Source organism: Mycetomoellerius zeteki, unplaced genomic scaffold (genome assembly GCF_001594055.1).
Source record: "Mycetomoellerius zeteki isolate Tzet28-1 unplaced genomic scaffold, Tzet1.0 scaffold38, whole genome shotgun sequence".
Classification (NCBI taxonomy): domain Eukaryota; kingdom Metazoa; phylum Arthropoda; class Insecta; order Hymenoptera; family Formicidae; genus Mycetomoellerius; species Mycetomoellerius zeteki.
In genome coordinates this window covers 299,447-313,608 of record NW_017257371.1, presented here as the reverse complement: position 1 = coordinate 313,608, position 14,162 = coordinate 299,447, and the positions used below count along the sequence as shown (strand labels likewise).

The 14,162-nt window shown below is 33.4% G+C and overlaps 1 protein-coding gene across 1 annotated transcript in view; it reads left to right on the top strand.

The window, feature by feature from the left end:
• LOC108726034 (T-box transcription factor TBX1) overlaps nt 1-12,475 on the top strand; it is a 13,841-nt gene extending 1,366 nt beyond the window's left edge. Inside the window, exons 2-4 of the mRNA XM_018453391.1 lie at nt 2,077-2,414; nt 2,528-2,779; nt 11,347-12,475. Of these exons, the coding sequence (XP_018308893.1) occupies nt 2,077-2,414; nt 2,528-2,779; nt 11,347-11,898 (1,142 nt within the window). The 3' untranslated portion in view covers nt 11,899-12,475. The remainder of the gene's footprint in view (nt 1-2,076; nt 2,415-2,527; nt 2,780-11,346) is intronic.
• Nucleotides 12,476-14,162: the final 1,687 nt, after the last annotated feature.

Genomic DNA, 14,162 nt, shown 5'->3' with positions numbered 1-14,162 from the left:
TACACTGAAAAAAATGCATGTAATTTTACATGGAAATTATATGTTCATGACTGGAAAATTGTCTAAATATGATTGGAAATTTACAATTTCCAGTAAATTTCCAAGCATATTTATGTAATTTAGATAATTTTCTAGTAATTATACATGTAATTTCCATGTAAAATTACATGCATTTTTGTCAGTGCATTCTGTATTTGAAAACTAAACTGTATTTAAAATATTTATTTACCCATTTTACATATAAAGTGGATTCGAAAAACATTTTATACATTTTAAATACATTTTTTTAAGTATTTTATATTTGGCATTTTAAATGATTACCCAGTCCTGATCTCCGGGAATATATCCGGTTGAAATTTTATATTGAAAGTTTGCTTCTATTCTTTTCAGTTGAATTTCGTACACAGTTCGTTTTTCCTCTTTTTCTTTTCACGTTGGAGAGGTAAAAAAAGAGATCAATTGTGCAACAAGTTCAGCTAACGTTACATTCGGGGAGCGATATTATATCAACTATCAACAGTATCAGCACTATCGTGTCATTTTATTTTTATCATTCATTAGACATAAAACAGAAATAGGATAAAGAGCGTGTTCCGAATTACATATGAAGCGCTTGATGTATAATTTGCCATTTATCAAACAACACATCGTTTAAAAGACAACAGAGTAGTAGAACTAAACAGAAAACTGCAGCTTACAATGCTGAATTAACGAAATATCTGATAGAATCTCTGTCACCGAGAAATGTAATAAGATCCCTTAACGTGGTGGAAAATTCATGTCTTAGAGTATCCAAATCTCAAAACTTTGATTTTGAAATACTTGAATGCTCCACCGTCTTCCGTGCATTCGGATAGGCTTTTCAGGAAAATTAATTTATACCGATAAAGATTCTATCAGATATTTCGTTAATTCAGCATTGTAAGCTGCAGTTTTCTGTTTAGTTCTATTACTCTGTTGTCTTTTAAACGATGTGTTGCTTAATGAATGGCAAATTATGCATCAAGCGCTTCATATGTAATTCGGAACACGCTCTTTATCCTATTTCTGTTTTATGTCTAATAAATGATAAAAATAGAATGACACGATAGTGCTGATACTGTTGATAGTTGATATAATATCGCTCCCCGAATGCAACGTTAGCTGAACTTGTTGCACAATTGATCTTTTTTTTTACCTCTCCAACGTGAAAAGAAAAAGAGGAAAAACGAACTGTGTACGAAATAGATTGTCACCGGAAAATGCTGAAATATTATTATTATTCATAATGACAAATTTATTAATATCAAAAAACTTTGTTTACTAATGTTGAACTGTATTGCAAGCAATTAATATGTATTATTTTACAATAATTATATTATATTAATAATTACATCATTATAATTATATAATTATTATCACTATTTTTCTCTTACATTCCCTTTTCCTTTTTGTTCCCTTTTTCCTTTTTTATTCAGCTCTTTTTTTTTAACATTGTCCCGGAATTCGGTCGGATATCCGGAAAATATCGGACATCCGACTCGAAAAGTTATCTTCCCGGATATCCGATAATTTTACGATCCGGTGCATCCCTAGTATTCTTTTCTTTTCATCGAGCAAAGAAAACGTTACATCGCTCATTCTTATCGTTGTTTGTTTCGTATTTTCGAGTTACGATAGTTTGTGACTCGAAAACTAGCAGATGACAGTTGATAACGTGTTAGGTACATGTGCGAAACAATTAGTAACAATTAGTAGAGTAAAAATAACGTGCGTACTATAATATTGCGAACACAAGCTTTAGAATTTTTCGAGGTATTGTCTGTTAAATATTTTTGATAAATCTAAATTACAGTCTAATTCAAATAAATCTATACAGATCAACTAATCAACTGTATTTTTCGCAATTTTCGTACTCAAAGTGTAAAGTAGCGACGCCATTATCGGCATCGCTAACAAAATGAAACAGGGGCGTTTTACATAAAATAAAACAAATACTCGTCTTTCTCATCGCGATTTAATCAGAACGAGAGATACAATAAGTGACGACACGAGCATCTATCCGTTGAACCGTATCTTGTATTATCTTCTCTGCAGCCTGTTTGCAAAGCGCCGGAAGAGTAAAGAGATCTCGCAGTCCCAGTCATCCGATGAAGGCCATTTTGCCGATTCATTCGGCGAATCCGATTTCCCCACGATCCGCCACGATGGAATCGCGCAACGATAGCAACAATAACAATAGTCATCACGGTGATCATCATCCGAGCGAGGACGGGTCCTCCGTGGAGGAATCGAGCGCGAAACGGCCGCTCCATCCGGCGCTGCTCGGTGCTGGCGCCGTTCTGGAGGCGAAGCCACTCTGGGAGGAATTCCATCAGCTGGGCACCGAGATGATTGTTACGAAAGCCGGACGAAGAATGTTCCCCACGTTTCAGGTGAGCATCTCATTCCTGCAGATACTCATTCTCAAACAGACAAATTGACGCGAAAACCTCATATTCGCCGAAGCGATGCGATGACATATACGAATGATTTTGCTGATCGACAGTGTCGACTGTTCGGCTTAGACCCCAACACCGAGTATCTGATGGTGATGGATTTCGTCCCGTGCGACGACAAGAGGTATCGATATGCTTTCCACAGCAGTGCCTGGGTCGTAGCCGGTCGAGCTGATCCCATATCACCCCCCAGGATCCACGTGCATCCCGATAGTCCTGCGAGTGGCGCTCATTGGATGAAGCAGCCAATTTCCTTCGACAAGTTGAAATTGACCAACAATCAGCTTGACGATAACGGACACGTGAGTCTCTTTCTCAAATTACAACTCCGCCAGAGCGGTGGATAGTTACGTTTCTTTATAATACGCGTCCTTAATAAATTATTCCGATTTATTTGAAATATATTGCAGAATTCAATTAACGACAACTAATATCATCTCACTTTTATTTGCGAAAATCAAAATATTTCAAAACACTTAAACAAATAATTGGAAATCCTCCTTTTGTTTCTTCAAGTATTTGGAAAAAAAATAAAAGAAAAACAATATTTTCAATTTTCGCCTGCGATCTTATTCTTTCACGACTTTGCCTCGATGTACCCTCTTCGCTTGAATTTTTACGCGACGTCTTCGTATCTGCGTTCCGACGTAATCTACATAGTAAAGTAGAATGAAAGATGTGGAGATTTCCACGTGTTTGTCGTTTACGCACGAGTTCGTCTTAATTGACCTAAGATACGAGTGTGTCGCTCACGAAAAATTACGGGGAGAAACGACGCGGCACGAAACGACGTTTTCACGAGGATTCTTCTACCGTTTAAAAGACGCCGCCTGTATAGATTAATATAGATTAACGTCGCGTAAGTGTCTCGCTGCAAACTCTGTGAGATTTTCGTCAATTAATGGCTGCTAAAGACGATTTGAAATGTTATGTTGGACTAAAAATATTTAAGAAATCTATAAAAAATTATTTACCTGTGAAAGATCTCCCCCCCCTTTTAATAATTTATTTTTATACATACTTTGTTTTCTTATAATACTCTAGATAAGACGCGTAACTAACATTTTCTCCATTTTTCTCTTCTCTTTCTCTCTCTTATATTATCTTTCATTTTTTTTTACAAAAGTTAAATTTTGATTACCTCGCTTATAATATAAAATCTCTCGAAATTCGCGGCGAAAGAAGTAAAAAGTAGATAATTATACAATAGCTGTCTGATCAAATGCGTTTAAAGTTGAATTCATATGGCTTGAGATATTTTGTCTCTGCGGTATATTATTCTCGCCTTCCTGTCGCCACGCGAGAGTGTCGTGTGTATAAAATAACGTAAACAGATGTAATGTAAACTGCGCGCGAGCTATAAGCCCTGGGAAAGAGACCATATTTTTTGTAACGAGTATTATACCGAGAAAGAATAGCGTTGGTCAGCATATCTGTTTATTCTGACATCGTGCGACGTCTTGATTCGGAATCGATTGCGAAAATTTATTGTATAAGTGCTTACGAGGCGTATTAAGTATATATGTATAATAATAAGTCTATACTTCTCACGATAATTTGATATATGATAGCATAAATATAAAATATAAACGTTATAAATAATAATTCCTATTCCACAATCAGAAATAATGAATTTCATTCAAATTGAAATAAAAGTATTAGGAATATTTTTGAAAATATTGAAACTGGGGGATATAATATAATAATATCAGTTTAGAAGAATTAATTACGTACAAAACATTAGTATTCTGTTAGTGTAAAACTCTTTGTTTTCTTTCTTATTATTACCTAACCTAAACTTATAGACCTGATTTTATTGAAATCATATACATATGTTTAAAAAAAATTTTTTCAATTCAATTCATGCGCACTTTAGTAAGTAATTCATACTAAATAGTCAATTTTTTTCAAAATGTTGACTTTTTCCAACATATAATTATACATCATTATATTTACATCGGATTTCAAATGATACACCTATCAAATGACATAGCGATAGAATTGAATAATATCAACGGATAACGTTTTCAAATTTGATGTAATATATAACAATAATGTAGGCAGGGGGATTAAAAACTTTTCAACTTTTCGCCGGTATATTTATAGGTACATATAGTACAACTCTTTAATTGAGTTTTCTCGCTCCTAATCCTTTGCATCAAAGGACCTATTTTTATTGTCTTTTATATCTATATGTTAGGTACAAAAATCGTCAAAACCTTGAAGAACCTTGATTTCAATTCGACTTTTTCGATCAATAAGCGCACAAAATATATATTTAAAAAATATTTTTTAAATATTTATTAAATATTTTTTACATTAAATAAATATTTAAAAACCGTTTTAAAAACATTGTTTGCTGATTGGGAAGCGGCGCGGCGCGTGACGTACCTATGTAGGTACGTACTTACGGCAAAGACTCTACGGAGCCAAAAATAATTTCTCGCCGAATACGATCGTGAAACAAACTCTCTGAGTCGTAATGTCGCGACATACCGATGAACGAAATCACACGACGCAACGTGCCAACACCGTAAACACGTGTATCGATCGCAATTTGTAATAGAAAGAGGTCAGATGGTCGAGTCACTCGCTTTCAAAACTCGAATTCGATCAGATATTTCCTAATGCGAAAAGGATACTACCATCGTTTAGCGATAAATATTGCTAAACAAGATTTCTATACACAAGATATCTGGTACAATATCGACTTCGAATCGATGTCAAATCTCAATTATATGTCAATCTTGCATGCAGAGCTAGGCAAAATATTAAAGTATTTGAAATATATTGAAAAATCAATTATGTCAATCTTACAATTAGTATTTACAATGTAAAATACAAAATACTTTTATGTGTTCCGTTGAAATACAAAATACAAACTGTATTTCAAATACTATATTCCAAATACAAGTATTTGAAATGTACTTGCTTGCATGTATGTATATCGGTACAAGTTTAGTAAGATTAATTCTTGATCAAATGTTTTTTTCTCGGTCAAAATTTGATGTATTAGATCTGTCTGTCTCAAGTTACAACAGAATATTCTGAATATTTAAATGCTATTAGCAATATTCATTCTTTCATTGTATACACTTATAAAACTACTATCTTTTATATCTTTATTTATCCTTTGAGAGCCAAGTTGTCGAAATATACACTATGCAAAAAAATTAACTTACAATAGTTAATCTTCCAAAAATAAGTACGTAATATTCAAGAGAGTGTAACTTTGTCAAAATGATTGCAACAAGACTTTTAAAAATGTATTTTAAAGCTTGAAGTTTCTACTTTTGAAATCGAGATAATTTCGAGATAATTGATACTTTGATCTTATTTTTATAAAGTTATAAGGATATAAATGGATATTCGTTAAATCTAAAAGTTTTGTACGAACTTTACAAAGTTTAGTTCCATGGCCTGAACTAAAAATTGCAAACAAATACTGTTTACAGCTGTTATAGTTCGAAAGAACGAATCTTTACCTTTAATTTGCTTTTCCTCTTGAGCGTTGTACAATCTTTTTTCACAGAGTTATTCAACATTGAAGCAAAAATGACCCCTTTTACTTCACGTTGAATAACTCAGTGAAGAAAATCGTACAACTTTCAACAAAAAAGTAAATTAAAGGTAAAGGTTCACTCTTTTAAAAGCTGTAAACAGAATTTATTTGCGATTTTTAATTCAGGTCATGGAACTTTGTAAAATTTGTAGATGTAACGAATTTCCATTTGTATACATGTAGCTTCATAAAAGAAAGTCAGATCGTTACCTCAATTACCGATTTCAAAAGTAGAAGCTTCAAACTTTAAAATGCTTTTTGGAAGATCTCGCTAGAACTATTTCTGACCAAGTTCGTCAATTTTGAAGTTTGTCCAACAAAGGAGAACTTCCCATTAAGGAGGAACATCACCCTTGAGACTTAAAAATTATATCTAACTTTGGCAATTTTTTGCAATAAACTAATAAAGGCAATCAAAAATCATTTTTAAGGGCTTTACTATATGAACTTTCGAGAGTACAAAAAAAATTTTTTTTGAATTTTTATCACACAAAATGGCGGCGCTACATCAGCAGCATCGAGCCTCCTTTTTTGGCCAATGCATATGCGACGAACACAGAATTTTCTATACCTTTTGATGTGGAACAAAAATCCAAAAATTTTCATTACCTACATACTTAAAGCTAGTGAAATACGTACACTGAAAAAAAAATATAGTCAATTTTAATAAATATTTAGTTCAATACGGTCAACTAAACATTTACTTACAGTAAATAAATATTTGTTCAGTAAAAAGAACGATTGTTAAATCAAATTAATGTTTCTTGTATCAAATAAATATATCTTTATATTTAATAAATATTTGACAGTATTGAACTAAATATTTGTTAAAATTGACTATATTTTTTTTCAGTGTAGGATTATTTCAAAATATTGTATTAATTTTAAAAAATTTGTAAAAATGATAAATATGTTTGAAAAAAAGTAACATTTTCGACCAAAAAATTTCATCTTTTAATGTTAATAACAAAAAAGTTTTCAATATATCGCAAAATCCTACGTACTTCTTTAGATTAAACACCTGAGAGTAATCTGTGCAAGTTTAAAGTTTTTAGAACTGATTTTTTGCTTATAAAATTATAAATCGGAATTGTGCCTTTAATCTGCAATGTCTGCGCCATACACTTTACAAGTAGCAACATTCATCTACCGAAATCTGTTTCTTCGAAAATTTGGAGTTTCCGTTTATCTGCGGAGCACTGCTGCGCAATGTCCGCTGCTTGGAGCAGACTCAACAGCGAGGTGAGGAGATGCAAGATATTGGCTCTAACGGGATTATACAGTTGAGATACCGGTTTAAAACTATTGAAATATTATTCTTAACAATATAAACTATAAATTTAAGTAAAAAAAATTTTCGATTTTTTTAAACCTCAAAGATGAAGTCCCTCTTTAAAAGATCGTTTAATATCAGTAAGGACCAAATTCAAAATTTACATATCTCTCCGAAAAAATGGTCTCGGAGCAATGTTTGGAAAAGCATTTTGAAGCTCAAAGCATAACTTTTGAATGCTTCGAATCACGTTTCTCTGTACAAATTTTATTACAATTACGATGTAATCTAAAGTGAAGCTTTATTTGTAATTTAAAGTGAAGCTAATCTAAAGTGAAGCTTGTAAAATTGGAAAATTAATACTTCAACTTTGATGATGTGCATAATGATGTGTACTTTGATGATGGGTAAACAAATTTTTTTCTGCAAGTTTCTACAATTGTATCGTAAGGCTTAAGCTTAATATTTTCTATTTAAAATTATTTTTAATCATTACGCTATAATGAATTTTCGTTATAGTGAATTTTCAGGACTTGGAAAATTCGTTACACACTTTAAATCATTTCACTTCAGCGAAAAAATCTGTAGATTAGATGTTGGTGCCTAGAAGCGGCAAAATGCTTAATCGATCACTGGTCTTTAGGATCCCTTTAATCGTTTGTTGAGAAGTAAACAAATTTCAAAAGAGGAACTTGGTTAAAAATGGTCTTAGCGAGATCTTTCAAAAAGCATTTTAAAGCTTAAAGCCTCTATAACTTTTCAAATCGATAATTGAGATAACGATTCGATTTTCTTTCACGAAGTTATACGTATACAAATGGGGAAATCCGTCAAATCTAAAAATTTTGTACGAACTTTACAAAGTTCCGTGGCCTAAATTAAAAATCGCAAACAAATTTTGTTTACAGTTTTCGAAATAATGAATCTCTTTACCTTTAATTAGATTTTTTGTTGAGAGTTGTACGATTTTTTTTCACCGAGTTATTCAACATTGAAGTAAAAGGGTTCATTTTTGTGCTTCAATGTCGAATAACTCCGTGAAAAAAAATCGTAAAACTTTCAACAAAAAATTAAATTGAAGGTAAAGAATCGCTCTTTCATTATAAAAAATAAAATGTTAATTTTAACTTAAAGACAAAAATGTTAATTGTAATATTTGTGTATGTCTCATAAAGTCCACTATATTTTTTTAAGTTAAAATTAACATTTTATTTTTTACAGTGTTTGAACGCTGTAAACAGAATTTGTCAATCAGGACACCTATCATGGGACAAGTCGGAATGGATTTCGATCGGAATTATTCAATTATTCCCTAGATTTCTATTATGTTTTCTAGAGAAAAGGGAATAATTCCAATCGGAATTCATTCCGGTATGTTCCATGATAGGTGCCCTGTAGATATCCAGATCGAAATATCAATTACTGATCTCGAAAGTAGAAACTTCAAGCTTTAAAATATTTTTTCTAAAAGTCTCGTTACGATAATTTTTGACGTTACATTCTTTTATGGAATATTACTTACTTTTGGAGTAGGACGGATTAAGTGATCCTTTAATTTTTTGCGTAGTGCAGTAATTTCGTTTCTATAACTTTCAATATAAATTTATCTAGGCGCAAGTTTAAAGTGCAAGAGAAGAGACATGCTTGGAATTACACACTTTTGTAATTATACACTTGTTTTTAAAGTTCGTATGTTTCTTCTTTCCAATTGTACTATTCGCAACCGAATATACTGCTCTCTGTGTATTCAGGCGTAATCTTTATCACGTTTCAAATTTATGCAATCGTAAATTCTTCGCCGACGTCTATTCTCGAGACGTGATTTATTTTTCGACATTCGAAACATCCTCGACTCGAAGAAGGAGAAAAGTTTGGAGTCTCCACTCGCGTTTCTCCCAAGAACGTATCGCTCTTCTTTCGCAGGAGAGGACCTCTGACCCGTGCAGTGGCGAGAGCTCGTTCTTTTTCTCGCGCTATACACAGAGCAGTTTGTTCCTTTAATTGCGTACCGAAAATCTGGCACCAGGCCGCGTAAAAAAAAAATCATAAAAACTCGCTGTAGGCGGCTCAGGAATGCTCGCCTCGATGCTCGTCCTTAATTGACACTCGCTATCGCGAGGCGTTTCCGGATATTTCGATATCGTTTTAAAAAAAATTTTACCCTAGATTTCATCTTTGAGAAGTAAATGCAGAAACAAATATAAAATAAAAATAACATTCAATTTTAGTATAATTATTGTATATACTCTCGGAAAAGATAACATTATCTCACAGAAAATACTCGGGCATTTATCTTTATTATCTATATATTACTATTTAACTTGAAATAAATACTTTTTTCGAGCGCAAAATTACCATTTTCAATATCGATACAAAGATGTATAGATAAATGCAAAGATAATTGCAAAAATATAACGTCTAAATACATTTTAGGAAAAGTTAGCCTGAGATATATGTAAGAGTCAAGGTGTTTCCAGATGAAAAAACATTAGGGGTGTGACGTATACCTATAATCAGGGTTGGGGGTAGTGTTAAGTTAAAAAGATAAAAGTTAAGTTAAAAAGTTAATTAATTTTAACTTAATTTAGTTACATTTTAGACTTTTAACTTTTTAACTTAATTTAGTTACATTTTATCAGTAACTATTAACTTTTAATTTGATTTTTTTTTAAGTCAATCCTCAGACATAATGCGAGAGGATAATGAGTTTATAATTTAGTAATTTTATATCGTATAATCGTTACTTGTGAACAAAAATAACCAGATTCTTTAATAAATATGATGTGAGAAAGGAAAAATACGAAAAATTATATAAAATGGACGAACTTTTCCTGTTTTCTTTTTTTTTGGTTGTTCGTTCGGATCAAATTAACTTTTAACTTTTCAATTACTTTTTTTTATTAACTTAACTTTTAATTCAATTAATTTCATTATGGATTAACTTGTATTTTAATTAAGTTAAACTTTCAAGGCTATTAACTTTAACTTAACTTAGTTAAAAAAAAAAGTTAACTTACCCAACCCTTCCTATAATTATATGTATACTATATTTATGGAATGCATGAAGCACAATATTCAATGTTCGATATGTTAAAGGAGAAATTATTGTAAGCAAGAGAGAGAGAGAGAGAAATTGAATGGTTTCGTTAGAGAAAATTATCGGTGAAAAGTTGGCTCGCGGGAAATGGCATCCTAATTTTCGGGGGCCACACACGCTTTTCCTCTTACGTGTATACGTTATGTGCGCGTTTATATCTACCAATACATCTACGAATACGGCATCACGAAGCATATGCGCGTGAGTGCGTGAAGGAAAGGACGAGGGTGTCGGATTACGGGTCGGAGGTTAGTTTTTACACTAATTAGTCACCGAGTCTCTCGTGGCTGTCAAACATTGCGACCGCCCCCCTGTGGCGCTCCTTCCTTCCATCGAATACGAGCTTCACGTGTTCCTATTTCTTCTCTTCTTTTTCTCTGGTATCTTTTTTTTCTCGGTACCATGGTTCCTCGTATGTATGTGTGTATATGTACGTACGAAGGCGATTTTACCAAATTGTACTCATCACGATCGTGAAAACGTTTGTCCCCTTACGTTTGTCATAATATTTGTAACGCTGTGTACGGTCGAGCTTTAGTTATAGTTGATACTTTTTTGAGATCAAAAAAGGGGGGAAAAAACATTTTAAATTTCCAAATTTTCTAAATTTTGTTCAATAATTGAGAGAGAGAGCGAGAGGGCGGGGGGAAGGAGAGAAACTGATTCAATCTTCTTTTCTCTTCTTCCATTTAAAATTAAACCGAATCTACTTGTCAACATGGATGTCATATGAAATTCTATATTACCTGGCGTTTAATCGATCGAACTTAAATGATATCTTCTTTTGAAAATTCGTAACGAGTGAGTATTTTGTTCGAAACAGCAATCTCTTTAGATATCCTATATGCGTTTATTGTACATATAGGTATGTATTAAGACTGTTGAAGGAGCGCGTTTTACTTAAACATAACGTCGAGATCCTTATATTGCATTGCAGATTATCCTGAACTCGATGCACCGTTATCAGCCGCGCTGTCACGTGGTGGTCGCTCCTTCGCCACCAGGCTCGGCGCCGGATCCTCGCACGGAGAACTTCAAGACGTTTTCCTTTCCAGAGACTAGATTCACCGCGGTCACCGCGTACCAGAACCATCGGATAACGCAGCTCAAGATTGCCAGTAATCCGTTCGCCAAGGGTTTTCGGGATTGCGAATCGGACGAGTGCGACGGCGTGGCGGCCGTCGCCGTCGGTGGGATGTCGAATCCTGCGAAAAGGCCGGCCACAGGACCCACGAGTACCGCGAGTACCATAAATACCGTTCTCCCATCCGGTTACAACGCCATGCCGATTCCGGCGCCGATGCAGATTCCGGGTGTACCCGCCGCCTCTCAGGAACACCATCAGTTCTACGGCGCAACGGGCACAGGTAGCCATTGGACGCATTATCCGAGCCATCATGGACAGTCATCGGCGCACGTCAACACGGTTCATTATCCGATGCATTCGCAGCATCCGCATTCGAGCGCGTCTCTCTACGGACCGCGATAATCATCAATTTGACCGCGCCCGCGCCGGTGCGGTTCTCATCAATCTCGTCATTTCTACTTTCGGCGTCTAGTTAATGTCGAATCATCGAGAACAGTTAATTCGTACACGCTTAGAAAACGCTTAGAAAACGCTTAGATGGAGACGAAAATGAAACGTTCGCGCTTAGTATTCCGATACTTTTCGAACGTTACTGTTTATGTATAGTTTTGATGTATTTTACATCTCGGTCCGACACTTTCTTACAATTAGTGCAATGGAACGCAAGAATCTCGACGATTGCTTCTTGAAACGTGTTGACGTAACTTTAGACTTGCAGATGTATTTTTTTAAAAACACGCGCGCGAAACAACTTTTGTTGCGCGATCTCTTATAAAGGACAAGACTTAAAAAACAGTAGATTATCAAAATACTGCATATATGTATTTACATATATTCGCAACGTTCGCAGCCGAATTTCTCTTACAAATCTATCGAAAGAATCAGGTCGCGTAAAATTATTTCAATTATTTCAAAGGATGTGAACATTTTACGCGCACATCTACATTTATATATTTCTGCGTGTAACGGCAGTTTTTTATTCAAGCTTATTTAACTGACAATAAGATATGGTAATTGATAAATTATTATATGTATATATATATATATACATATATATAGGTATGTCTTGTTGATTACACGATTTGTTGATGATGTAACTTATACCAAAGATTGTGCCAATATTTGACTTTATGGATCTATCCTAAGCTGCAGAATCGTAAGAGTCGTAAAGGCTTGTAACTTGTTCTCGTAAGACTTGCAAGAACTTATAACTGGAATTTTATGCAATATCTTCACATACAGCTTTTTGCTAGCAGTAATATTTACGAGGAATCGTAGACATTTTTGAATAATTGTACGTTTTTTTACGATACGCGTAGAATTACAACTCTATAAGTCACGAGTTCTTACGAGAACAAGTTACAAGCCTTACAATTCTACTCACAATCAGAATTGACTTATTAAATTATATGAATCTACGTTATATGAATCCGAGTTGAATAAAAAATAAAACAGATTTTTACATGTTGCTCACGCGTATTTATATATTATATGTATATACGTGTGATACTGTATACACATATAAATATATACATATCTAGTGATATTAAGAGAGTAATAATTAGAGAGAGAGCTAGGCCATACGCTCATATCATCGTTGGTGATTCCAATATATTGTTAAAGTGCTAACGTATCTGCATGCAGTACCTACTAAAATTATCAACAAAAGAACTGTAAAAAGAAATGCGTTTTATTCTTGTCTCTATTTTTTAAACACTTAAAGATGTTTTAGTTTTAAACTTTTTCAATAGACAAAACACTACGTGTTTGGATTTAAAACGCATAGTATTTTTTTTTAAGTGTTTAAAAAATGAAGTCAAGAATAAAACATTTTAATATCTGAAAATTAAACACTTCTTTTTTCAACGTATGAAACTGATAATGCAAACCTCTCATTTGCAAAGCACTTTGATATTTGTGTACACTTTTTTGAGCGTTTGAATTAATTAGTGCGTAAGAAACGAATCGACTGATCGATGTTGCTGGCAAAGCAACTTGTGGAAGTAAGTGCCTTTTGTAGGAGCAAAGTGCGTCTATTTATATTGGGTGTCTCAAATGCCGAACGAGTTTAAAACGTTCTCGAGCCAAGACGAGAAAGTAAACGCGCCGTGAAACACTTGGTGAGAGTAACGTGGTTACTAAAAGTGCCTTAATAAATTATGCCGCCTGGCTATCGTACTTACCATATTGTGCCTTTAACTTTTTAAGAATCCTCGTTCACAGCATACGACAGCATTGAAGGAACATTTATATTCCTTCCAAACGAAGAATAAACTGTATAAAATATAATGAAACATGCACAATTTATTTCTCCTGAACAAAAAATTCTCTCTCCACTCTTCCTCTCCTATGAAACCGAATATGCATATCTTATCTCGAGAGTGAACGATTCTAACTCCGTCTTTTTTTTTTGCAACTCGTCGCAAATTTTTTTAATTATTATTATTATTTAAATTTAATTAGCATATGTATATATATTATACTATAAACTTTTGTCAGGCATTTAACAACAATTTCATACGATTTCATCACGAAGATCTATCTTTCTTACTTTTATCATTGAAACTTTGATCATTGATGAAAATTATTAATGTTAAAAATATAGTATTAATGTTAAAAATATAGTATACTTGTATACGTATATAAAGATATTTTCTGTTAAAACA